The sequence below is a fragment of the Chanos chanos genome, chromosome 2 (assembly GCF_902362185.1).
Source record: "Chanos chanos chromosome 2, fChaCha1.1, whole genome shotgun sequence".
NCBI classification, from domain to species: domain Eukaryota; kingdom Metazoa; phylum Chordata; class Actinopteri; order Gonorynchiformes; family Chanidae; genus Chanos; species Chanos chanos.
The window spans coordinates 31,223,153-31,249,878 of NC_044496.1; the positions used below are offsets into that span (position 1 = coordinate 31,223,153).

At 42.9% G+C, this 26,726-nt stretch overlaps 2 protein-coding genes across 5 annotated transcripts in view; one reads left to right on the plus strand and one right to left on the minus strand.

Annotated features, from left to right (window-relative positions):
* The window catches only part of kcnab1a (potassium voltage-gated channel subfamily A regulatory beta subunit 1a), a 111,738-nt gene extending 93,962 nt beyond the window's left edge, over positions 1–17,776 (plus strand). For all 4 annotated transcript variants that reach the window (XM_030794208.1, XM_030794209.1, XM_030794210.1 and 1 more), the window contains 6 exons: positions 11,571–11,656; positions 13,445–13,565; positions 14,045–14,139; positions 15,329–15,449; positions 16,093–16,181; positions 16,912–17,776. In XM_030794208.1, the coding sequence (XP_030650068.1) occupies positions 11,571–11,656; positions 13,445–13,565; positions 14,045–14,139; positions 15,329–15,449; positions 16,093–16,181; positions 16,912–17,001 (602 nt within the window). In that variant the 3' untranslated portion in view covers positions 17,002–17,776. The remainder of the gene's footprint in view (positions 1–11,570; positions 11,657–13,444; positions 13,566–14,044; positions 14,140–15,328; positions 15,450–16,092; positions 16,182–16,911) is intronic.
* Positions 17,777–19,878: 2,102 nt separating this feature from the next.
* ssr3 (signal sequence receptor, gamma) lies at positions 19,879–22,236 on the minus strand. Its single transcript, XM_030765721.1, has 5 exons — positions 22,004–22,236; positions 21,346–21,472; positions 21,070–21,168; positions 20,594–20,725; positions 19,879–20,231 (listed from the first exon to the last, which is right to left on the minus strand). Exons 1-5 carry the CDS (start codon positions 22,134–22,136, stop codon positions 20,165–20,167), a joined length of 558 nt encoding a protein of 185 aa, XP_030621581.1. The 5' UTR covers positions 22,137–22,236; the 3' UTR covers positions 19,879–20,164.
* Positions 22,237–26,726: the final 4,490 nt, after the last annotated feature.

Genomic DNA, 26,726 nt, shown 5'->3' on the forward strand with positions numbered 1-26,726 from the left:
TTAGTGAAGAGCGTGTTCACATTGACTGGCTTGTGAGCACTGCCTAAACAGACATTGCCCACGATCACCCATCCCAGACCAAGTTTCTGGGCATAGGGAGCCTCAGGAGGACCATTGACATGTTTTTGGACCTTGTGGAGTCTGATGACATCGCGACCAAGTAGGAACATGATCGGAGTGTTGGGCTCTAGCTCTGGAATGAGGTGAGCGACTGGTTTCAGATGTGGATGGTGAAGGGCAGCACTGGGCGTTGGAATCTCTGTTCTATTATCTGGTATCTCATTACACTCCAGCAGACTTGGTAGAGATTGAACTGTTTTCCCATCCAGTGACTCTATGTAGAAGCCGGAGGCTGTTCTACCCATGTTCTCCGTCACACCTGAACAGGTCTTTAGGGAGTAAGATGCAGTGGGACCTTGAACTTTGAAGATGTCAAAGAATTCAGAACGAGCCAAGGATCTATTGCTCTGTTCATCAAGGATCACATACACTTTCACTGCTTTGTCACGGTGTCCCCCAGGATAGACCTTGGCCAAACAAATCTTCGAACAAGATCGATCAGTGAGATCTCCTCCACAGACCTGTGTGCACTGAGTAGTGACCTCCGTGGATGGTGTGGGGTGTGGCTCCCCGCCATGCCCTGAAGAGGGTCTAGTTTCTTTGACCCAAGGCGCTGGTCCTGGATGTAGAGCAGAGGTGTGTCTGTCGCTGTCACATTCAGTGCACTTGATACTGCATTGGCACTCTCTGGCAGTGTGTGATGTAGAGGTACAACACTTAAAGAAAATGCCATTCTCTCTGAGGAAGTTCTTCCGTTCCTCTATGGGTTTCTCACGGAATGCACCACACCTTTGAAGAGAGTGTGGCTTTTTGTGGATAGGACATCTCTTATCAGGATCATCTGCTCTCTCTCTGTGTCCATCTTGTTCTGAATGGGCACCCGTGGAAACTTCTGTTTTGTGAACAGAGACCTCTCTTAACCTGCTGGTTTTCCATGGAGGCTTTTCTGATTTGCTGGTGTCTGCTTGGGTTGCAAAGTTGAAACATGGATCATTCCGGATCCGTGCTTGATGGTGGAGGAAGTCGGCAAAGACCGAGAAGGGGGGGAATGCTACCTGGTATTGTTGTTTGTAATTGGATCCATGATATAGCCACTTCTCCTGGAGGCCATGCGGTAATTTTTGAACAATGGGGTTTACACCTCTGGCTGTGTCGAGGTATAAGAGGCCATGAAGATCTCCCTCTGCCTTGGCAGCCTCCACCTCCATCACTAGATCACTGAGCTCTCTAAGTTTGGAGAAATCTTTGTTGCTGATTTTGGGGAAGTCATCTAGTGCCTGGAACAAAGCTTTCTCGATTACTTCAGCTGAGCCATAACACTCATCCAGCCTATTCCAAATCATCTCCAGTCCTCTCTTTGGTTGGTTTATGTGGACAGATCTGATGCGCATGGCGTGCTCGGCTGACTCTTTTCCCAGCCATTTGACGAGAAGATCCATTTCTTCGTTGTGTGACAAATCTAGGCCTCTTACTGCATTCTGGAAGGAACGACGCCAAGCTCTGTAGCTCTCTGGTTGGTCATTAAATTGAAGCAGGCCAGTTGTGACAAGCTCACGTCGTGCAAGAAATCTGACAAAATCCACCATGTGGGAATCATCAGCATGAGTGGGCCGCAGAGCATAACCATGAGGCTGAGGAGACATAGCGTGGCTGCTGCTGTAGGGAGGATGGCGTGCTGCACAGCTGTGTGGAGGCGGTGGTAGCCGTCCATCATCATCATTATCATCATCATCGTTATCGAAGGTTACTCCGTGAGGGTGCCTGCCATGTCGAGCCGGAGCATGACCCACATCTGGAGTGAGAAAATGGTCCCGAGGCTTACATTCACCTGGAACATGGGTGTGAGTATCGTGGACGCTAGTATGAACAGCAGGGGGAACAGCTCTCTCTGTACTGAGACGTGGGGTGTGTGCAGAGTGGGGTGTACATGGCTCTGCGTGTGACCGCTTAGTCTCGTCTCGAAAGGATGGGTCCTCCCCATGTGCTAACTGTCTGTCCTTACATTCTTTACTTTGCTCCTTCACGTAATCTCTCGTGCGCTGAGCGGGGTCGAGCGGTGACGACATAAATGAAAGATTACAGCTGCCTTTTTTCTCACTGGCATCTGTTGCTGCCTCCAGGGCCTCGGCCTCTGCTACTGCTGCGGCAGTTTCCTTTTCTAGAGTCAGCATCTCCATCGAGGCCTCCAGGTGAGCTTTCTCTACCTTCAGTCTCATCTCCTTCTCAGCAAACATCAAGCGTGCTTTGGCTGCCTCAGCTTTGGCCCTAGCCATCGCAGCAGCTGTACTCGTTGCTGATCCCCCAGAACGCGCTGAGAAGCCAGAGGCATAAGACCTTGTCTTTGGAGCAGATGAGTTTGTCTCCATGATCCAGGTGAGTGGATTTTACAGTAATTGAGCTGCTGAAGATATTAATGTGTGATGATAATTGCCGTAACTCGTTACCTCGTCTGTAGAGTGCTGTCTTTTCACTGTACTGTCTTTCCCTCCTTGAGCGCATGAGAAGGGGAACTGACAGCAAGTGTCAACACCTTTCTTCCATTAACACTCTGAAGACAGCTGTTTTGTTGTCCACAGGTTTATTAATGTAGAAAGTGTGAAACTACAATAAAGATGAAACTCAATATTAATGGTCTGAAGAACTTTCGCTAATCACTTGGTACATTTGCTAGTTATCTGCTGCAACATTACACAAACTTCACAAGTGTTAAAAAATATGAACAAAAATGCATAGGTAAGTATGACATAAACAATATACATACAGACAATGCCACGAAAGACGGAGGATGAGAGCAGATATGAGTGGATCTGTCAGAACATTCATCAACATGTCACACTGTAGTGATTGAACAAACTTCCTGGTCATCCTTACTTCCTGAATCTGACTTCCTGTGACATCACTATGCATTTATTTCTAAGTGTTACCAAACTACACCACTAGGAGGTGCTAAAGAGACAAAAAAAGAGACCTTGTTACAACTGTAACAGCACACTCATGGTATTGCACTCTCGTGCTCTACCCCGTGGGTTGCCAGCCATTTGTTCAACCCATACTGTGCCGATTCTTGTGTAGGGTATTATTATATTGAATGAATTAGCATTCGCAAAATTCCTGCCAACTATCTAAGTCATATAATAATTAGTTACTGTACGTGAAACAAAAATGCATTTATTATACGTTTATCTGCTTTGCAAAACCATTGCATTTTAATATTGTAAATTATTGTCTAAAATAATGTAATGTCATGACATGAGAATAAAGCTTACCATAGTCTACACACAAACTATGAGAGTCATATGATGATTAGTTACGCACAGTCCAAGTAGGCTAGTGCAAAAATTAGTGACAATTGATACACCAATGTAGGCCTGCATTAAAAAAATGTGCTTCATAGTTATTAAATTAGAACAATCTCCTGGATCAGAATCAATCTGGATTCAAAGCTGGCCACTCCTCCGAGACGGCCCTCCTTGCTGTCTCAGAAGAGCTCCACTTGGCCAGAGCGAAGTTGCTCAGCTCTGTCCTCATACTCCTAGACCTCTCCGCAGCATGTGACACGGTCAACCACCAGATTCTCCTCTCATCCCTTGCTGGGCTGGGCTTCGCGGGATATGCACTCGCATGGTTCAAGTCCTATCTGTCCGACCGTTCTTACCAGGTCTCTTGGAGGGAATCAGTCTTCTCCCCCCGCCCTTTCCACACTGGGATCCCACAAGGTTCTGTACTTGGTCCACTCCTCTTCTCTCTCTACACCAGATCACTGGGACAGCTTATCTCTGCCCACGGTCTCTCTTACCACTACTACGCCGATGACACACAGCTGTTCTTCTCCACCACCCCCCCCCCCCCCCCCCCGACTCTCAGGTGCAGCCTGCTTAGCTGACATTGCCTCTTAGATGTCTGCTAACCATCTCAAGCTCAACCTAGAGAAAACTGAGCTTCTGTTTTTTCCTGCTAAGAACTCCCCAATGATCGACACTGCAATCACCATCGAGGGATCTGTTGTGTTCCCCTCCAGAGCAGCTAAAAACCTTGGCATGACCCTCAACGACCAGCTGACCTACTCTTGTCACATTGCAGCACTCGATCCTGTAGATTCTCCCTCTACAACATCAGGAGAATCCGCCCCTTCCTCACACAACAGGTGAACCAGCTCTTGGTCCAAGCGCTTGTCATCTCCCGCCTTGACTACTGCAACGTCTTACTGGCTGGCTTGCCGACCTGCGCCATCAGGCCACTCCAGCTTGTTCAGAATGCCACTGCATGCCTAGTATTCAACCTCCCAAAGCACTCTCATGTCACTCCGCTCTTTACTGCACTCCACTGGCTTCCGGTAGCTGCCCGCATCCAGTTGAAGACACTGGTGCTGGCCTACCAGGCCACAAGAGCTTCCGCCCCATCATACGTTCAGTCTCTGATAACTCCTTATATCCCTGCTAGAGCCCTCCGCTCTACGACCTCTGGTCAGCTGACAGTCCCCTCACTTAGGGAACCCGGCAGCCATTCTTCTCGACCACGCCTCTTCTCCGCCATTGCTCCGCGGTGGTTGAATGACCTCCCTCACTCAGTTAGAACTGCGGAAACTCTTGCCATCTTCCACAGGAAACTGAAAATGCACCTCTTCAGAACCCACTGTTTTAATATATATATATTAAAAAAAAAAAAAAACCTACTAACCTTGTCTTGTATTTCTCGTTTACTGTCCCAGAATTCCAGGAGCATAATACGAAGGGTAATCAATGTACTGCCTTATTGTGATCTCTGTTTATGAGGTAATAGGATTTGACTGATGCACTTATTGTAAGTCGCTTTGGCTAAAAGTGTCTGCTAAATACCAAATTGTAAATCATAACTCCCTGCGTTTGTACATTGTCCATTTAGAATTAAAGACTCAGTTAACGGCGGTTACATATGATAATACAAATGCAATGACAAAAATGAGTAGCACGCGTTTTTATCACATACAGAGTTTACTGCTTAATTTATTTCCATGTTTCAACATGTACACTTCGCATATGGATGTTTGCTGCCACAGCATAGACATTAAACATTACTCAGTGGTTCTTTGAACTGAGGCAGATAGCAAAGCAAGTGCTGTTCACGACAATGTACACACTTGGCAATCTTTAGGGAGGTCCTAACGTCTCCCCGTGGCACCTGCTGGAATGGTTTAAACTCATCTATATCCAACAAAAACTCCTCAGCTAATGCGCTCCTGATAATTTTAATTCCTCTTCTACTACTGACTTATGAGTACTCCAAATTACATAACTTCCCACATAAATTGTCACTATTGCCAAACTTTTATTAATTCTTTCCCACATTCCTCTGCCTCTACATGGCTCTAAAAATACTGCTTTAAACACAACTCTTGTTTTAACAACGTGTATATTTCCTATCTGATAACTCTCTTCACCACTCACTGCTATGTTTACTTCAGAATCAAACACTCTAATTGGTGCTTTTCTCCACCTCTCTTCCTCACATATCCAATCTCTCACTTTACTCGGTACATACGATTCACTCGCCATTCATACCGTTCACTCATTCATACAATTGCTGGCACATTCGCACTCTCACCAAATGTTGCCTTCCCGTAGGCCCATTAGCAACCACTAGGTTGCCGTCCTAAACAAGCCCCTTAGCTAACCCAGTTTTAGGCTGCCATCCTAAACAGGCCCCTTAGCAAGTCTATTTTGCTTTTGTTCAATTTTAAGGTCTGTTGGCCCCATACCACCCTCCGGCGTGTGTTGTCCCTAGGGGACTCACGGAGGGCTAGATACTTACCTAAGCAGACTGGTTGTTAACACCTCAAGGTTTCCGCAGTCTACTTGCCCGAAGCCCGGGAGGCAGGTGCAGTGCATTACGTCACCTCCCAGATTGCCCCGGCTGGGAGTCCACTTCCAGCGGATAGCCTCCCTATCTGCCCCCGGTATTCGCCAGGCCAGAGCCCTTTGGGAAGCCACCAAGCTTCTACTGGATTAGACTCTCAGGGGTTGACATCATCCAGCGGGTTAATTTCCCTACAATTCCACTCCTCAAGTGAAATGTTCGGGAAACAACCAAGCTTATACTGGAAGCGCTCCCAAACAGAAAAGCAAGCACCTTCTTCCATGCACCAGTCCCTGAGCCCATGTAATATAGACAGCCTCTACTCAAACAACATAGACCAGTTAGTCTCACACACACAATTTCACACTCACATATCACTGCATCGGACTCTGTCATAATTTAGATTCTTTAGAGGAGAGGCTAGATAATGCCTTGGCCAGAGCAGACCCACTGCTCTCAAACTCGACAGTTATATGCAGAATTTTGGAAAAAAGGCTCTGCTTACCTTTTTGTGTGGCCACCGTCAACCTGAGAAGCAGCAGGTCCGTCCAAGCAGTCGGCTTCCCCAAGCCTCTCCTGGCTGGCTTGCCAGTCAAATATGTGTGCATCGTTTTTCAGTCAGATTGCTTCACAGCAGGATCCAAGTAAGGCTTTGATTTAAATTGCTTCAGTAGCCGCGATTTCTGGTTTGTCTCTGTTGCTTGTTATTTGCCTGAGTAGCTGCGATTTCTGTTTACTCTGTTGTCATTCACCGTATATAACTTACTTCGTGCTAGATTCTTTCAGGGTTCGCTTTAACTTAGGTTCTTTGTCAATCTATGACTGTGTGCTCTGTCTGTTCTTCTCCTTCCCCCCCTCTGACTCTCAGGTTCAGCCTTGTATCGCAGCCTGCTTAGCTGACATTGCCTCCTGGATGTCTGCTAACCACCTCAAACTCAACCTGGAGAAAACAGAGCTTCTGTTTTTTTCCGCTAAGAACTCCCCAACGATCGACACTGCAATCACCATCTAGGGATCTGTGGTGTTCCCCACCACAGCAGCCAAAAACCTTGGCGTGACCCTTGACAACAAGCTGACCTACTCCGATCACATCGCAGCAGTCACTCGATCCTGCAGATTCTCCCTCTACAACATCAGGAGAATCCGCCCCTTCCTCACGCAACAGGTGACCCAGCTCCTGGTCCAAGCGCTTGTCATCTCCCGCCTGGACTACTGCAACGTTCTACTGGCTGGCTTGCCAACCTGCGCCATCAGGCCGCCCCGGCTCATGCAGAACTCCGCTGCACGCCTGGTATTCGACATCCCAAAGCACTCTCATGTCACTCGACTGCTTACTGCACTCCACTGGCTTCCGGTAGCTGCCCGCATCCAGTTGAAGACACTGGTGCTGGCCTACCAGGCCAGAAGAGGCTCCGCCCCATCATACCTTCAGTCCCTAATAACTCCGTATACCCCTACTAGAACTCTCTGCTCTACCACCTCTGGTCAACTGACGGTCCCCTCACTTCAGGAACCAGGCAGCCTCTCCTCCCGACCACGCCTCTTCTCCGCCATTGCCCCACGGAATGACCTCCCTCATGCAGTTAGGACTGCGAAATCCCTTACCATCTTCCACAGGAAACTGAAAACCTACCTCTCCAGAACCCACCTGTCCCCCACTGCCTAACTTCCCTTTCCTTACATTTAAAAAAAAACCAAAAAAAAAAACCAACCTTGTCTTGTATCTATGTTTGTCAAAGTATTCCAGGGGAGCAATATGAAGGGGTAAATTAGCGCTCAGTCTTATTGTGATCTCTGCTTATGAGGTATTAGGAATCTGACTGATGCACTTATTGTAAGTCGCTTTGGCTAAAAGCATCTGCCAGATACCAAATTGTAAATTGTAAATGTGGGAGAAAATTCTCAGCCTGGGCCAGATGTGACCTGACACCACATTGGTACCTGTCCTGAGACAAAACAACAGAAGTCCAATGTTATAAGTTTATTGTGCAGTTCAAAGAGCATACAACAAACATACACCGATTCTTATACATATTCTTATCAATTCCCCAAAAAAGGATATACATTGCCTCATCTCTTTGCGGTTGGGCACCTCTGCCGGCCCAGCCTCACAGATTCCCCATCAACAGCATTATTATACAGCATTATTTCATATTTTCCCTTTACAACAAGCATAAGTTGTCACCAATATTTACTGCCCCACTCATTAGTGGAATAAGACATACCATGTAATCTTGAGCATTTCACCGTCTGCATGCTTTGTTAATGACCACAACACACCGGCAGAGGCCCCTTCCTTATCTCACATGCAGCCCCTGAAGGGCCTCACAGGCCTCCTCTTTTTGAACACAGAGAACTTGATATTTCTTGTAATACAAAAGATTGTGTAGTTACGACTTTTAAAATAAATTATTACATTGATTCACCCCTATAATAATGAATACATTATTGTTACATTGTTTTATCATGATTGCTACAATGATTATCTTAAGGGAGCATGTTATTTCTTCCATCATACTATAGTAAATAAACTGTAATATGCCTTCCATTTTACTATAGTAAATACTGTAGTGTTTTTGAACCATAGTATGGTTAATTAACTGTAGTATACTACAGTAGGTGACACTGCAATAAATCATTACAAAATCCCACATACAAGTAATAATTTGGCTGCTTTGTGTCATAGTAAAGTGTAGTGCATGGTGGATTAAGGCCTGTCCCGTTTGGCTACTATAATTTACCACAGCACACAATAAACACTGTAGTGCATGGTGGATTAAGGCCTGTCCCGTTTGGCTACTATAATTTACCACAGCACACAAACACTGTAGTGCACTAGTGTATGTTTTAGTAAATCTTACATCATGATATTACATACATCTGTTTACAGCATTTGGCTCAATGCATTCCCCGTCGCTGCGGCCTCTCAGAGTAGAGTGTGCCAAGGTCTGTGCTATTCCCAGGAGCTCATTTTAACTCTGTCACAGTCAGATGAGTCTCTTTTAAACATTCAGCCCCTCCCTCACATCACTACTGTGTCATGTCTCAGTGAAGCACTGATTCACTTCTTTGCCTTTAGAAACTTCAGACAACTGATTAATTGGGTAGCACTGTGTACACCTGACATTGTCACAAAGCAGCTATACTGGATTCCGGGCCTGAAACCCCCAGTAAGCAAGACTAGGGCAACAATGACAATGAAAAACTCCTTTTGGCTGAGATGGAGAGAAACCTCAAAAGGAGGGCTTTGTCTTCTTCTGGCTGACACTGGGATAATTACTGTCCTCAGAACGTTAAATGGATGAGAACAAAGAAAGACTTATGAGACATAACAGAAAAATTTAGAGGGAATGAGATACATCTGAGGTCATTACAAAATCAGTGTGGATTAGTGATTATGTGGAGTGACAATACAGATAAATTTAAGAGACATATGGAAAAAATGGGATATATATATAAGTTTGTGTTCATCAGAGCTCTCTGAGCAGTGGTTTAGTAAGGAGAAGGATGGACATGAATCATCAGTAAGTGTGTTTGTTGTGTTTGCAACAGGGTGCTCTGTAAGACAAGTTTATTTTAGTGAGTTACTTTTTACTGGTCTATAATTAAAGGCTTTAGCTGTCACCTCTTTAATTAGCTAGATCTAGAGGTGGAGGCCTGTATATTTTAGCTGATGGATTAGATAGGAAGCTAATGTTTTTGTTAATTAGTATATAAGTTGGCATTTCAGTTAAGTGTTAATCTCCACAAGTGCTGTGCTCATTCCATGTTTTTAAGGGTTCTGATACTAGATCACGCCACACGATGGCTTAGGTTAATAAGCGCATTCACTTCTTAGTGGCACTACAAAGACACGACTCATTACCAAGGTAATTAGCAAAACGGTGAAACTCCATTGGCTCAACATCCGTTTGTCTCAATTTAGATCTGTACTGTTTAGTAATTACACCAGTCAGCCTCTGAGGAGTCTAAGACAGATGCTCTCACACATCATGGACCTCATCCCTTTTTTGTCCTCTTCCTCGTCAGCTTCCTCACTCACTCTCTCTCTCTGTCTATTCATTATGCATGCAGGGGCTGAGGCCTGTGTAGGGTGTTTTGTGCTGCATCATTCTGAATGGTGTCCATGAGTGGAGCAGTTACTTTCTCTGCGATGCTGTGTGCTGTATATTAAAGCTCCTTAGGTAAGCTCATTCAGGACACCACAGCGGCATGGAGCTCTGGTCTTCTGTTCTCACTCACTCATCTCTACACTTGGCACACCAAAGCACTGTGATCACAGCCGTTTTATCAGGAAATGGGTAATGGAAAATTAATGCGCTGTGCATTCAGAGCAGACTTAGAGCAGCCCTTTCCAACTAACTCTTCGTATGTTTGGAATGTTTGATTCAGGATATTTTTTGTGGAGGCTTATGGCCTGAGGACAGAGTTTGCACTTGTCAAACTAGTTCATAGCATCTACTTTCAAGAGAGTTTAGGACATGTGCAATTCTCTTTGCCACACTGGTCCTGCTTGTATGACTGATGAGGGTAGTAGTGTGGTGTTCTTCACATTCTGTCATTCTCACAACCCTGTAATTCCACTTGAGGGATTTCAGGATGTGGAATGTAGTTATCAACATCTACATTGTTCTCATCATGATAAAGTCTCTGACTATGTTCTTTGCGTCCTCTAAGAGTTTCCTCCAGGTCTGTTAAGACTCAGCTCTCCTCATCCTTAATATTGTGTTGTTTAGACAGAATGTCTCCTCTCAAAGTTTTAATGAAGTTGTGTGCCTTCTTGGTGTTATTGTGCTGAAACCCATCTTCCACCTCTCTGTACTGTTTCTACAGCCATCTGGCTTTGTCTCTCCTTGCTTCACACTGGACTGCTTTGTTTTTCTCCTGTTATGCACTTGTAGTCTCTTCCAGGGTGGCTCTTTCACTCTTGAACTCTGCCTGCCACCCCAGAGCTCTGGACTCAAGACCAAACCTGACTCGTCACCACAAGCTTGCTCCAGAGCCAACAACCACCCCCAAAGACTTAGCACCGTGCTGAGGGACATCATGAGGAGCTCTTTGGGGCAATGTCCAATCCAGCTTTGTGGAAGTTGCCTCCTGAGAAGACAACTAGCTCTCCTTCAGTTGCAGTGTAGTGTTCAGCTCCTGACTGAACACTACACACTTTCTGCACACTAATGGCACACTGTTTCATCTGCTGGGTGACACTATACTTTTCCCACTTGATCAAGTGTTTGTACATTCCATGCGTCCAGTCATGTACTTTATTGTAGGTCAGTCCTGTGTTGGATTTCGTTGCAGGCATTGGCAGTGGTCCTACCACGAGGGTTTAGGACTGCCACATTGTTGGTTGTTGCCCATGGCTGGCTTATCCTCTTCTACACTGGCCCATAGGGTGGAAAGCCCCCTGCAGGTTCCATGGACAGTGTCCATATCTCTTCACACCCAATGCTGTAATGCCACGATTCACACGAGTCCTGAATCTACCTCTGACTCACCTCTTGTATTAGCCAGCTGTTTTCAGAGGTTCCTAATCTAACTCACCTCTTGTGTTAGCCAGCTGACTGTATTGCTGACTGACTGACTGTATTACTGTATCACTAACTAATTGACCATAATACTGACTGATTGAGTGAATGTTTACCTGGTTGATTGATGGGTCTGTTTTCTCTGTCAAGAGATCGTCAGGGCCATGACTTATGTGATAAACCAAGGGATGGCCATGTACTGGGGCACCTCACGCTGGACTGCTATGGAAATCATGGTAAGTGACACTATCACAACATTTACACAACCCTCTAACAATGCTTTCACAAAACTTGCAACTAGGTATGTGCGATATATATCATCTACGATAATATCTTAATTGTTATTTTAGATGTGCAAGCTGATATTATTATCGAAGATGTCACTCACTTTGCAAAAACCAATCAAAAACACACCTTGAGAGTTCACGCATTCACTGCGTCATGTAGCTTAGTAGGATAGTCTACTGTGTGTGCACACTGAGAGTGCATGCAGTGTGCTAATATAGGCGTACGTGGTCACCGCACCACAAGTTAAGCTAGTGTAGCTGCCTAAAAATCCGTGACTGAAGTTAAAAATGAGTGAACAAACAGTGCCAGGAGACAAAATACAGACACCATCAGCCTTGCAATCTATGTTGTTAGATTTAATTGCTTGACGTGGATCATCCCCACTTGCATGGAAGTGGTTTGGCTTTAAAAAGATGGATGTTGCTCAAAAGACAGCAATCTGCAAACTTTGTCGGAAATTGGTTGCTGTTAAAGACAGCTCGACCATAAATAAGTCCTGTTTTCCTTAAATATGTTGTTTCCAATAATATCATTAGTAAGCAACAATTAATATCCTACTAACAAGAGCAAGCTAGTACAATATAAGAAACTTTTACAAACACTTCTTTGAAGGATTCAAAATATTGTCTACTTACCGTCATCGACAAAATCCCAGACAATATCGAGATATCATTTTTTGTCAGTATTGTGCACCCCTACTTGCAACTGCCCTGGGAGATTGACTGAGAGTAATGCATATCGTGTCAGGATTTTCTCTTGCTCTTAGCAGGGTGCTGAGTCACAGAGAAGTATGCAGCCCTTATCCTTTTCATTCACACATCCATCATTCTGGATGACAGCTCTCCTTCTCCAAGAAAACAACAGGGCAGACTATAAACTGAGACAGAAAAGGGCAGACTGCAGGGTGAGACATGAGAGAGCAGATTGCAGGGTGAAACAGGACAGGAGAGACTTTAGAGTGAGACAAGACAGGAGAGACTTCAGAGTGAGACTGGACAGGGCAGACCTTAGACTGAGACTGGCAGTTAGCAAGGCTAGTTGAATAGGGTATAGATGCATTCTACAGAGCATTCACAAAGACACTTTTTCATCTGCAAATGAAAGCTCTTCTCAGATGGTTTACTAAATTTAAAAATATGAACAAAGAACTGACTCAGAGCAGAGGAAGGAAAGAGGGCAGGGAATGTCCTCTCTTATCCCTAGATTTTATTTATTTATTGTTTTATTTGTTTATTCATCTGCTCCACATTTTTGTTCCTCTCAGCATATGCCAGCTCTGTTGTCTTTAATTATGGTCCCTTGCTGTGAGATTTAAGAGGTGAAAATTGGAGCATGTTGCAATGTAAAATGCTTCATTAAGTCACGCTGTATTTTAATGCTGGGTGGTGTGGGAAACAGTGGCAGAGAGGAGATGTCCTACAGCACCCTCTCATTCCCTGTGTTCTTGCTCACTGCTTTTCTCACTGTCACACCAGAAGTCTTCCTCCCACTTAAACACACACCCAGCTCTCAGTGGCAAGGCTACAAAAAGAAAATGATACATGTATTTGTTTGTATGAATCTTCCAAAACATGCTGAGACCTTGATGTGAAATTTCAAAAGAACAAAAGAAAAAAAAACGCAACAGGTTAAAAATTACTAAATTCACTAGAGTCAGGGTAAAGATAATCAGGAGAATTCATCAACTGATTTCTCATCTTTTAATAAAGTTGACAACTCTGTTCCTCCCTCTGTAGGAGGCGTATTCTGTGGCACGACAGTTCAACCTGATCCCTCCTGTGTGTGAGCAGGCTGAGTATCATCTCTTCCAGCGAGAGAAGGTGGAGTTGCAACTGCCTGAGCTCTATCACAAGATAGGCAAGTGTCCATCACCCCTCACCCCCGTATGTGTGTGTGTGTGTGTGCGCGTGTGTACATGTGTCTGTGTATATGCGTGTGTGTGTGAAGAGAATACACTTGCGCTCCATCAAAAGAGTGAAAGAGTTAGGGTGGCAGAACATTTTTGTGACTGTTCTCTAGAGGTGCCCCATTGGAAAGAGGACAGGTGCTCTCCAGTACAGGCCTGTGCATCTGCTGCAGTCACAGACACAAGGCACATACACTGATGGAGGGCTGGTTGATTTGTTCTTAACCTGAAACACACTTTTTCAAGGTGGCAGGCTAAAGTTATTCTAAACAGAAAAGAGAGGCATTGCTGCCTTGGGAAGACATTTTCTCAGGAAATGTTTTGGTGTAAAGTAGTAAGGAGAACTTGTGTTACACACCGACTTTATGCATTATGAACTGAGTGATTATATTACTTCATCCTCTCTCTCTCTCTCTCTCTTTGAATACAGGTGTGGGAGCCATGACATGGTCTCCCCTGGCCTGTGGCATTATTACAGGAAAGTACGAGAATGGCATCCCAGAATCCTCCAGGGCTTCCATGAAGGTACACTGATACCATGTCATCATGGTGTTTTCATTTCTCCCCCTCACATCACACTTAAATATGCATGAGAAACGCTAAACCATGAAGTATAAATATCCAGTCCAAACCCATCTGAAAACACTACGTTTCAGTGCATGTAATATATTCATATATTTAAAACTGCTCATTATATATTTCTGCTAGTGTCTGAGCTCCTCCTACAGTTTTTCACAACAACCTACACACTGTATGTGAAACTCCATTTTCCCTCCAAATTCTAAAATCAAAGCCAAAGATTCACATTGCACTGGCCAAACCTCAGACTTTGCAGACACAAACATTCAACATTCTAATGCCCTCTGTTCATATTAAATGTGGCCTTCAGATTGCACACGAAAGCCAACAGATACACAGAGACTACTTAATAACACATGCCTGAGATCAGTTCAGAACACTGCTTATCGAAAGTGTTGTGAATCAGTCTCTCTTTGCTTTTTCAATGCAACTTCCTCAAATACTGCACTTCACAACATAACACAAGGGTGCAACTGTGAACTTAAAAAAAAACCAAAGTATTCAGATAAAATAAGGGAGAATTGAACCTGTAAAGGTTTGCACCTTTAAGACTGTATAAACTCAGTTGTTCAGTTGAAATTGAGCTGAGTTTGGTATGTTGTGCTTTCTACATGAAAAATGAACTAACTGACATTAACTATGCTTTATGCAGAGACTTGTGTGTAAGGTTTTGTAAAAAGTAAATAAATAAAAATAAAAAGAAGGGTTGATCAGTTCTGCAATAGTGTGGAAACATGAATAGTGATTACACAGTGCTAATGTAACGGTTTTAGATGGTTTGTTCACAGAAAGAGACTGTAAAAGGATTCATAATGGGGGAACATTGACACTGTTCCTTTTTTGCTCAATTTTAAATAGCTTTACTGGTTGGAATTATAATTGATGTCAATGGTACAAAAAGCCTGGTACAAAAGTGGTACAAAAAAGCCCACAGAGATGAACTAATGAGCCCCCCACCCCACCCCCTCTATCTCTTCACTCATTAGTGGCATGGACACTGTTGGTGTGCTCTATTCTCAAAGCATGAAGTTTGTGTTTTATTTCATCATAAAAAGAGCTTTTCTACCCTCCCCCTCTCTATTTATCTATCTATCTGTTTGTCTGTCTGTTTGTTTACCTGTCTGTCTGTCTGCAGTCATACCAGTGGCTGAGGGATAAAATTCTGAGTGAAGATGGGAAGAAGCAGCAGGCTAAGTTAAAGGAGTTGGGCCACATTGCAGAGAAGCTGGGCTGCACCCTGCCGCAGCTTGCTGTGGGTAAGAACTCACTCCCCTCCTCTCTCAGTACTGAATATTAGCTAAGGTCAACTAAGTTCCTTACCTCTCCTGTCCACTTGTCTACTGTGTAGGGTCTCAGCAGTGTCATGTCAAGTCAAGTCATTTGTCACAGAAGAAAGAGGAGAGAGAGCTACTAGGCTGCCATTTTGGTATTACTCTGTCAAGTGGGCAGTGGTGGGACAGCCTGCTGTTTACTCACTCACTATCTAAGCTGCTTATCCTAATCAGGGTTGCAGGAGCCTATCCCAGCGCTCATAGGGCAAATGGCAGGGAAACACCCTGGACAATTCGCCAGTCCATCGCAGGGCAGACACACAGACAAACACACTCACACACACATTCATACCCAGGGCAATTTAGTGCCTCCAGTTCAGCTAACCTGCATGTCTTTGGACTGTGGGAGGAAACCGGAGGAAACCAACACAGACACGGGGAGAACATGCAAGCTCCACACAGAAAGGACCCTGGCCGCCCGGCTGGGAACCGAACCCGAGAACTTCTTGCTGTGAGGCGACAGCGCTACCCACTGCGCCACCATACCACCCGCCTGTTGTTTGGTATTGTACTATTTGGTTAATATTTGCATTTGCGTGTGTTTTCTCCTGTTGTTCACTCTCTTTAGCCTGGTGTCTGAGAAATGAAGGGGTTAGCTCTGTCCTCTTGGGAACCTCCAGCCCAGAACAACTGACAGAGAACCTGGGGGCAATACAGGTGAGGACAGTACACAGTGCTGCAAGGAGCACTATGAAACAGTCAAAATCTCCATTGGGCCGAAATGGACCAGTCTGTTGTAAAATATAAAAACATTTTCTGCACCACCAGTTGAACGAGTCCATTTCTTTCTTTTATTTGTCAGTGTGGCCATACAATATGTCTTTTTACTCACTGAGGTGTTACATGAGTCGATCGTGTGTTGTGTTATCCAGTTACACAGACCTTAAAAAAACATTCTATCAACAACCATCAAATCCAGTTTAGCTGTAGAATGTCACAAAACTGGACAAAAGTACAAAAAAATTTCCCAGATCATTGTCATTGTCTATTTGTTTATGTTCATTTTCTAGCCAATCGCATTCAAGGTCAGAACTCTGCAGAACTCTTTTTCTGCAGTGTCACCTGATGGTTTGTCTTTCAGTCCTTGTAGTCACTGTACATCTCAGCCCATTGCTGTAACACAAATACATAACCACATACAGCATGTAAACATGCAAACACTGACATTCAAACCATCTGCACAGACTCAACAAATCTATGCGCACTCTCTAAGTCTGGTATAGTCATTAAATAGTGAAGATGGTGTGATCTCTCTCTGTTTAGTCATTACATAGTGAGGATGGTGTCATCTCTCTCTGTTTAGTCATTACATAGTGAAGATGGTGTGATCTCTCTTTGTTTAATCATTAAATAGTGAGGATGGTGTGATCTCTCTTTGCCCCCTCAGGTCCTTCCAAAGATGACTTCTTATGTTGTCTCAGACATAGACCACATACTGGGAAACAGGCCTTATAGCAAGAAGGACTATCGCTCATAGATCCAACCGTCCACCCTCTGGACAAACGGAGAGATAGAGAGTGAAAGAGAGAGAACGCAAAACCAGTAGCAGTCACATGTACTTGTGGTTCCTGCTCCAAACCTGATACATCCCTGTCCATCCATGGCTCCACCTTCCGACATGAGCCTGTCAGCACTGGGCTCCTTCTGACCTGTGTATGCATGAACACAGGGCACCACAGAAAAGCTGTGCACCCATTTCCAAAGCCACTTTCTATATAAAGTCATAATGCAAGAACCCACAATGTGCCCATAGAAAACAGAGCATTGTGCTTCAACATTTGTGCCGCTAGCACCTGCTCAACTCTAATATGCCTATTTCAGAAGGTTTAAACATTTATCCTGACCCTACCAGCCCTCTTGTCACTGAAAAATACAGCAGTCGAGCAACTGAAGGAGAGAGGGGCAAGACTGATGGAAGAGGAGAGGGCAAGAAGAAAATGGAGCATGTCACTGTCCTCTGTTTAAATGGATAACTACAACTTTCTTTCCAGACTGCATGGAGCACAATAGGACTCTAGCATGAGACAAAGTGTCCAGCTGTTTGCATCAAGGTTGCCCCCAGTCTTTACCCTCGACCTGTGTGTAGCCCTCAAAGCGATTGGATTATGGCATATAAAAATGATGTCATCTTGGGATGATGACATATCTGGCAGCCATGGTATGGTTCTGGTTACGGATAATTGTCTATGTGCTTTAAAGTGACATGCTGTAAAGTCAAGCTTTTTTTCTTGTATTTTTTCAGGATTATATACTTAAAGGAGTAATACAATACAAGGTGTTATATAAGCAAAACCGACCTCATCCAGTGTTTTAAAGGATCCCCTAGGTGTATATAGTAGATTCTCCAAACCAGTCTGTGTGATGAGAGTGTGTGCTCCATTCATTCCCTTCCATCAGCATTTGGTTATACACACACAAAAAAAAATTGGTTAATGTTGGATCAGTGCTCTATGCCAGGGGCATTCGACCTTTTCCGACATGCACCACTCTATGTAGGTTTGAACTCGCCCCCCCCCCCCCCCCCCCCCCCCCCTTTTCACTGTACTTGCCAGTTTGTGTCTAAAAATCTCCTAATCTTGTGCCCCCCTTGACAAGTGCCCCCCTCTCCCCTTATACCATGTGATTAATAGCTCAGATAAAAAAAAAAAAAAACAATAAAGGGCTGTCAAAAGGTGTCAAAAAAGGCACCAGAGCAAATGAAAGGTTTTATCATCTTATGCTTCACTTAGAGTCAGAGATATGAATGCTCATTAATGTCTTTCTGATGCTAAAGCATTGGGCAAAGGCATAGGGATGACTCTTTGTTGAATTATTCTGTTCTCTTCCGATAGATTTCTCTGTTTTTCAGAATTTATGTTGCTGTGCTTTCTCACCCTCTTCTTAGATCAGCAATGCTTTCATTCAACAAATTCTGACTATATCAGAGCTTGTGCTTGAGCTTTTTACCAAAGCAGACAGAATCTTACATCATCTTTTCTTCTGTGAAGGACACTTTCCACAGAATTTCACCTAAGAAAACATATTTTTTCCATGTTGCTTTGTGTGGCATATTCTAATCTATAGCTCCTTCAGGTTGATGGAAGTATTTCCCAGTAGTTTTAAAAAATCCAAGCAATGTTTTGAAAAGATCCTTCATTCTCTCCTGCCTACACTACACTCTGAGTGCCTTGATTCAATCCTGCATGACATCCTGCTTTCTCACTGGGTCAGAGTTAGTAATGTAATGCAATATTCTGGAATGAGAAGAAATAGCACCATTAGATTAATCCTAAAAGCATCATTGTTACAGGTTGTAAGACCTTCTGTATTAAGGACCTTTTGTCCCATATGATGAATGCAGTGACTTATGTAAATATTGAGATGTATCTTAATGCCTCAGATAAACACAAGAAACCAAAATGTTTCAGGGGTTCCTTGTTTTGTAGGTAAGTGATAGATGGCTATGTTCAGCATTTGTGCATTATACACACCACACATTCACAGCCACTACTGCTATGTATTATGTGCATTGCTAATGCCAACTCTGGTCAGTGAGTGACCATTCTATTTATCTATTAAATCTAGATATTTATACCATACCACTAAAACAATAATTCACACGTTTACAGATACTCCATTCTGATTGGGCAAGTCGTGTGACATAGCTCTCCACTGATTATAACAAGCATTAAGGAACTAATCACTGAAAGAAATCTATATGCACGTCAAATAGCTGACAATGCACTACCCATTTACGTTCCTCCTGGAATTGCCAGCAGTAGCGAATAAGCTGACAATATGTTTGTGGCATGTATTGTGTTTTATGCCCAGTGATAAACATGGTTCTTTCTGAAGAAAATACTAATATGCTGTGCAGCTGGACAGGTCACTTATTAGTCGCATACACGTTCAAAAAACGTCAGTTTATACAAAACGCATTTCCGTCATTAGTTCATTTACACATAAATACTTCACATGCTCCCAACACATATGTCCTTATTTATTTTAACTATGTATTTCCTTTTGTCAAATAATCATATTATATTTGTTTGACAATTAACTCAGTGGATTTTGGAGAGGGTAATAGCCAAGCTGCAGATCCGGACTGTTTTCATAGACTACCCAGGCCTCAAGAATTCAGAGCTTTCAATAGGTTAAAAAATGTTACGTGGTGTATTAGCTAATACCATACTGATACAACACATTTTGAAACATGGCTCTTATTATTTGATGGTGGTTTTTGACACAGTGTATTCCAGTTCCATAGAAAAATAACCCCTGTCTTGGACTAAAACAATTGGTCTTACACCTTATAAGCCTCATATGTGGAATGAGAGAATTAGCTGAGTTTACAACTAAATGCTTTACAACACAATGCAGTTTAACAAACAGGTGGAGACATGACCCATGAAATACACCTGTTCGGCCAGCTGTCATTTATTGGTTTAAAAAAAAAAAAGAGAGAGAGAGAGGGAGACAGGCAGAGATCTGAAATGACCTCCTGACATTTTGGTGATCATGAATTTCATGAGTCCTCAAATGAAATGGTAAGTATACTGTCTTTATTCACCCCCAAAAATAATACGAAAAAAATCCCACATAATGCTTCCCCTAAACACACTCTCTCCCTTTCTTGGTCCTCTTCCAAATCCCTGTGGGTCTTATTTGGAGCCAGTGGAGAGCAGGGCAATGAGTCCTGAGGAGGCACTGATGGACAAGATGTAGTTCCTACACAGAGAGAGAGAGAGAGAGAGGGGAGAAACTTACTGAATGTTTCTGCAGTTAGCAATTCTTTCAAAAAAACAACCATATGATTATGGATTCCTTATACAGAGCATGTCAATTCAAACAGAGCTAAATCAGCAATTAAAAACAGACCATGGCAAACAGATTTAAGACAATACAGGAGGGCTGCTCAGTTCACAGTAAATACAATAACTCTAGCATTTCACAAATGCCTGCAAGTTACAACTGTACAGTAAATCCCTGAACCGGCATGTTCTGTGTGGCTAACAGATAAAGAGCAGGAGTCTCAGACCAGCTGTGCCCATACAGGACATCAGAACAAGGGCAGATGTGTGAGAACTTACACTGTAGGGTTGAAGTTCTTGAGCAGGAAGAAAGAGGCGATGATGACCAGGACGAGGAACAGCGTGTTGTTGTAAAAGATGGAGAAGGTGGTGGCCTCGTAGTCAGCAACCTCATTCTTCTTCCACAGGATCCTGGAGCAGGAGAGATTTAACATGTGTAAATAGCCCAGTTGCACAAATCGAATGAAAATGTTTTCAGCAGTCTGCGAATGACTGCACAGATGCTCACCTTCTGAGGGACTGAGAGCAGCCAGAATATGGCTGTTTGTTAAGACACACAGGGAGCAAGATCACACTATACACATCACACTTCTAACAGATCAGTGTTAGTCTTCAAGGCCCCACAGACTGCTGATAAGTCGTGTCGACACTAACCCAGTGAACAATCGGTAGACACCTAGAGTTAATCAGTGAATCTCCACGCTCAGCGTGAGAGTAAAGACAGGTTCTCCAACCAGTCACAGAGCTATCCCCACCTCTCATCTTTCTCTTTACGGGACATCTTGCGGTTGTCAGCCTCAGACAGTTTGCGGGTCACCTCCTTAGAGACAGCATCCTCACGTTTCTGGGCAACTCTGTGAAGTCAAGGTGGATAAGCATAGAACACTTTCACAAACAACCAATCACATTTACTGCTTAAAGTAAAACAATCATTAAATTAATTAACTCAAACAGGACATGGAATTCTACTTGGCTGGTTGTCAACTGTCAACGACGAGATCAGAAAATCTAAATTAATAAAAGGTACTCACTTGTGTTTGAGAACGAATTTGACGTTCTTGTATGCGAAGGCGACCAGGTAAGTGCTAACGAGAGTCATAACGGCGTACAGTACCGCAGACTGGACCAGATCCATGTGCCAGATCCGCCAGAACAGCCCTGCAGTTAATCAAAACATACAACCGCATGATACATGACCAAGTGGACAGCGATACAATCATTAAATCCACGTGCCTCAGTTTAAAGGTAACATCGTCATCATCATTAGCTTAAAATATAATTCAGAACCTAACGCGTACTTGGTTTATACTAAGAGATTACCCATAAAACACTTCAGCTAAGCTAATTTAGTTAATTAGCAATGCGAGGTTTTGCAGCACATTAATATGCCACAAGCCGTTCCGTCAAGTTAGGACTGCTGGAACTATCTTTTTCCACATCACTGTTTTTTTTTTTTTTCCCCTGGTTATAGAATCTGATTCGCACGCAAAAAAACCCGAAAGCTAACATACCTGGCAAGAGAATTTACATGGCTAACTAGTCGTCCCCTTCCCTTTTTGGGAGTTTGATAAGGTTATGAATGAATATATTTCGTTTGATTGTGTTCACACAATGGTAAAAACAACTTTTTGTCAGAATTATGTCCACTATCTCCAAAAGTTACGTTAACTTACATAGCAAGTAACTTACAAATGGGAATTGCTGAGACGATCAGGGCATTGCCGTAGAAAAGCGCAGTAGACTTGGCCGAGAGGTTTCTGCTGAAATCCTGCAGAAGCAGATCTTCTTCGGATTGCTGCTTGCTGCTGCCCTTTGGTGCCATAGTTTCTATGTCCACGAGCCGTTCTCTCGTCCAACAGCAAACAGACACTGACACGTATGAAACTGTTCTGTCTGAAGCATCGGCGCTTAAGCCGCGTCAGCTCAAAAGGTACAAGGAAGTGCTTTTGTGATCGCAGGGTTGCTTCCGCTTTCAAAGACTCACCTTACTAGAAGCAGCAACAGAAAATACTACCACCTACTGTCTTGGAGGGAGAAATTTCCATTCCCTCTCTGGGCGGACGAACAATTATAGACAGGGCTAACCTTAGAGCAGTTTGATAACCATCACTATCAAACTTTTCTCAGTTGATCCTATGGTAATTTTTCCCGTAGAATCCATTTCTGCTTTAAACATTTTGTACCGTGCATATTTAATGAGATAACTGGCATATTTTTTTACTAAATTAGCGGACATAAATGTAATAAAGAAATGTACTGACAATTTGGCTGTAGGTAGCCAGAGTAATGTCTTTATGGCACAAAATATTCAAATTGTATCAAATATAACATATGTTTATATAAAATGAAGTTTTTAGATGAGATATTGCAGATAAATTATGCAAATTAGGCAAATCTTTGAGTTTATTGTTAATGTATGAGTTCCTGTTCATAAGAGCATCATAGCAAAGCAAATGTTGATGTTTTTTCTAAGTTTAAGCTTAAATGTGTATTCTGTGCATCGTTGTGCAAAGTTAATTAGCATATATGTGTCATTGTATTAACTAATTTGCAAACATAGATGTGTATTTGTTTGATATGAAAAGCAAAACTGATTGAAAAATAAAGCAAGTATACAGTGTGTCTGCTTGCTTAGGTGCTGTGTGGTAATTGATCTTCCCCTCCAGTAGTCCATTCAATATATAATTAGTTAATTTGCATACACGATGAGCAAAGGCTCAAGTCCTAATTATTGTGTTTTTTGTGCAAAATGAGCATGCAGCACATGCATTTGTGGGTTTTTAATGTCAAAAAACTCATTTTGTATGTTAGGAGGCATTGTTTTATATCTTAAGTAAATTTTGTGACAATTTTAGGAAATATTTAATTGGGGCTGTTGGATTTTTCTTGTGATTTTACAAGTAAACGCACCAGAGCAAAAGTGCGCTTGGAGAAAAGCTTTATTTGGTGGTGGGATCCGACAGCAAGTCTGCTTGCGCCACAGCTTAACTCAGAGAACTGTTACCGTGATCGGCCTTTTATACCATGAAGCAAACAGACAATAGCTGTACAACGTTGCTTGATGCAAATCAGAATCTAAGTGTTAATGCTAAACTCCCCTTTTGTCTGTGATGGCTGCCATTCGCCCATTACCGGTTGTATTTTGCCTTAATCAATTGCTCTTGGCTCCAACAGTAACGCGGCGCCAAAGGTGTGAAGCTTTCTTTGTATCTATGGTAATAAGACCATCAGGTTAAACAGTTCTCCTATCATGAACCATATCTGTTCAGTTGTCACTATAATCTTACAATCCCCCCCCTTTGATAATAAGAAAATATGATCACAAAAAGAAATAATTGTAAGAAAATACATGAACAGAAAGAGGAAAAAGAACAGAAAAAGAAACCAAGATATGTTGATAGTAATCACGTACACAGCCTAATACTGAGTACAGGCACCTCTGCTTACAGTATAAAATAAAATATCTTTTTATGATGATGCATAGATATTGAAAGGATGTACAGCATTATTAAAAATGACATTGTTGGCATGGTGGATGATTGCATTCAACAGTTATGGTGCTGGATTGTATTGGTGGATGACATCTCCTGAAGCAGGCTGTGCTATATTGTGATGCAGATGTGTTCCATGTCCTGTGATTCTTCAGCAGGTGTGAGGCAGGTGTCAGGTACAGTCCAGTGTAGATGTCTGATGTCAGCCAGGGCACCTTTCTCTGGAGAGTTGTTTAGGATCCTCCTTTTCACTAGAATACCTGCAATAACACATAAGAGAGGAAACGGAAACGCACCTGGCCAAACTGCATCGACATCAAAGTGAACTGTCATTTGTATAGATGCCTAAAATATCCCTATCACTTGTCTTTTCCCTGCACCTTAAGTGCTGCATTAGTGACTAAAAGGACCCGATATGGACCTTCCCACTTTGCTTCTAATGCTACCCTCTGAGGTTTGACCAGGCAAATGACTGTGTCCCCCCTCTGGAGGTGGTTGCCAAGCACTGTAAACCTGTTTCTCAGCACCCTGTACTGTGAGTTGTTCACAGTACTGCATCAGGCTGTCAGAAGCTAGATGCACATCGGTTTTGCGTGGATCCATTGTTTTGGGTAGGGGCATGGGCTGGCCTGTGATGACTCCAAAAAGTGCTTAGTTCATTTTATTTTCCAGACTTACAATTGGAACACGAAGCTCAATACTACTATACTTCTAAACTTCTCACAAAGAATAATTATACAGTATTGAATTCTGTGTAGCTTCAACACCCTTTCATACTACAGAGAGGTGTCTAGCAACCAGTTGCAGCATTTCTAACTTTACTTAGAACATTTCCAGACTTGTAGTCGAACACGAAGCTCACTTAACAACTTACAATACCAGTATAATGTGCTACTTCTTAACTCTCTCACAATCAAGAAAAGCACCATTTTTTGACTCTCTCACAGCAAAAAAAAATAATACAGTATTGAATTCTGTTCCAGAGCTTACGACACCCTTTCCTAACCATAGTCTCTCCATCTGGAACAGATGGAGAGACTAAGTGTCTAGCACTTAGTCATCGACATCCGATTAGAAGTCTGATAACCGGCTCGATGCCAGATGACTAACAACACTATAGTACACACTCCGTCAATCTCAGGTCTAATCGAAACATATAACTGTGACAGTAGCCAAGTCACAACTAAGTATTTACGGGGAGACGATGTGAGCTGTCTATATAGGCTTTCCCTAGCCTAGACTTCGGTACCTCTGCCTAACTTAATAGAGCCCTTACAAACCGTGTTCACCGAAACTTCACTGTTAGTTACATGCGCGTATATTTACTGGCCTGTTTACTTATAAAACAGCTAAAACAGGTTCTTCAAGAGGGGTAGTACGTTTCTTACCAAGTTAAGATCTTTGAGATGTTAACTGGCCCACCGACTCTTGTCTTGACGTTCTTCAACTTGAAATTTCAATCGGAAAATACCCGTGATTCTTCTTACTGAATTATTCTTCGTCGTAGCTGTGTCGGTGAGTTTCTCTCATACCGATCTCTCCTGGCTGGCTCGCCATTTGTTGGATTCTCTTGTGATTTTACTAGTAAACGAACCGGAGCAAAAGCACGCTTGGAGAAAAGCTTTATTTGGTGGTGGTGGGATCCGACAGCAAGTCTGCTTGCGCCGCAGCTTAACTCAGAGAACTGTTACCGTGATCGGCCTTTTACACCATGAAGCAAACAGACAATAGCTGTACAACGTTGCTTGATGCAAATCAGAATCTAGGTGTTAATGCTAAATTCCCCTTTTGTCTGTGATGGCTGCCATTCGCCCATTACCGGTTGTATTTTGCCTTAATCAATTGCTCTTGGCTCCAACAGTAACGCGGCGCCAAAGGTGTGAAGCTTTCTTTGTATCTATGGTAATAAGACCATCAGGTTAAACAGTTCTCCTATCATGAACCATGTCTGTTCAGATGTCACTATAATCTTACAGGGACAAGCAGCGAAGCTGTTGGAACCCTATTGTAATTGTTAGTAAGTTCCACTATTATTATTATTATTATTATTATTATTATTATTATTATTATTATTAGGGGCCAAGCAGCGAAGCTGCTGGAACCCTATTGTAATTGTTAGTAAGTTCCACTACTATTATTATTACTATTATTATTATTATTATTAGGGGCCCAGCAGTGAAGCTGCTGGAACCCTATTGTAATTGTTAGTAAGTTCCACTATTATTAGGGGCCAGGCAGCAAAACTGCAGGCACCTATTGTTTTTGTTCCGGTTTTTCACTATTATTATTATTATTATTATTATTATTATTATTATTATTGTTATTATTATTATTATTATTAGGGGCCAAGCAGCGACGCTGCTGGAACCCTATTGTAATTGTTAGTAAGTTCCACTGTTATTATTAGGGGCCAAGCAGCTGTGCTGCAGGCACCTATTGTTTTTGTTCCGGTTTTTCACTATTATTATTATTATTATTATTATTATTATTATTACTATTATTATTAGGGGCCAAGCAGCACAGCTGCTGGAACCCTATTGTAATTGTTAGTAAGTTCCAATATTATTGTACTTTGTCACATGCGGGTCTATGGCAGCCCCTAGAACCCCTTGGTAGATTTTTGTGAAATTTGGCGCATTGACAAAGGATAGTCCAAGGTATCCAGGCACCAAATTTGGGGTCTCTCCATCCATTCCTTTAGCGACACCAACGGGCCAAAAATCAAGGTACTTTTGTGGTACTTATTTGCTCATAACTTTTGAATCCTTTGTCCTAGAGTTGTGATCTTTTTTCCCCTGAATCCTTGGGTCATGGCGAGTCGAATGCATCCATTGGCGTCAATTTCCGCCTAACTAGACTTTCCGCCATTTTGAATTTTTCCAAAAACCTACTTTTGCAAACTAGTCCTAGACCATTGATCC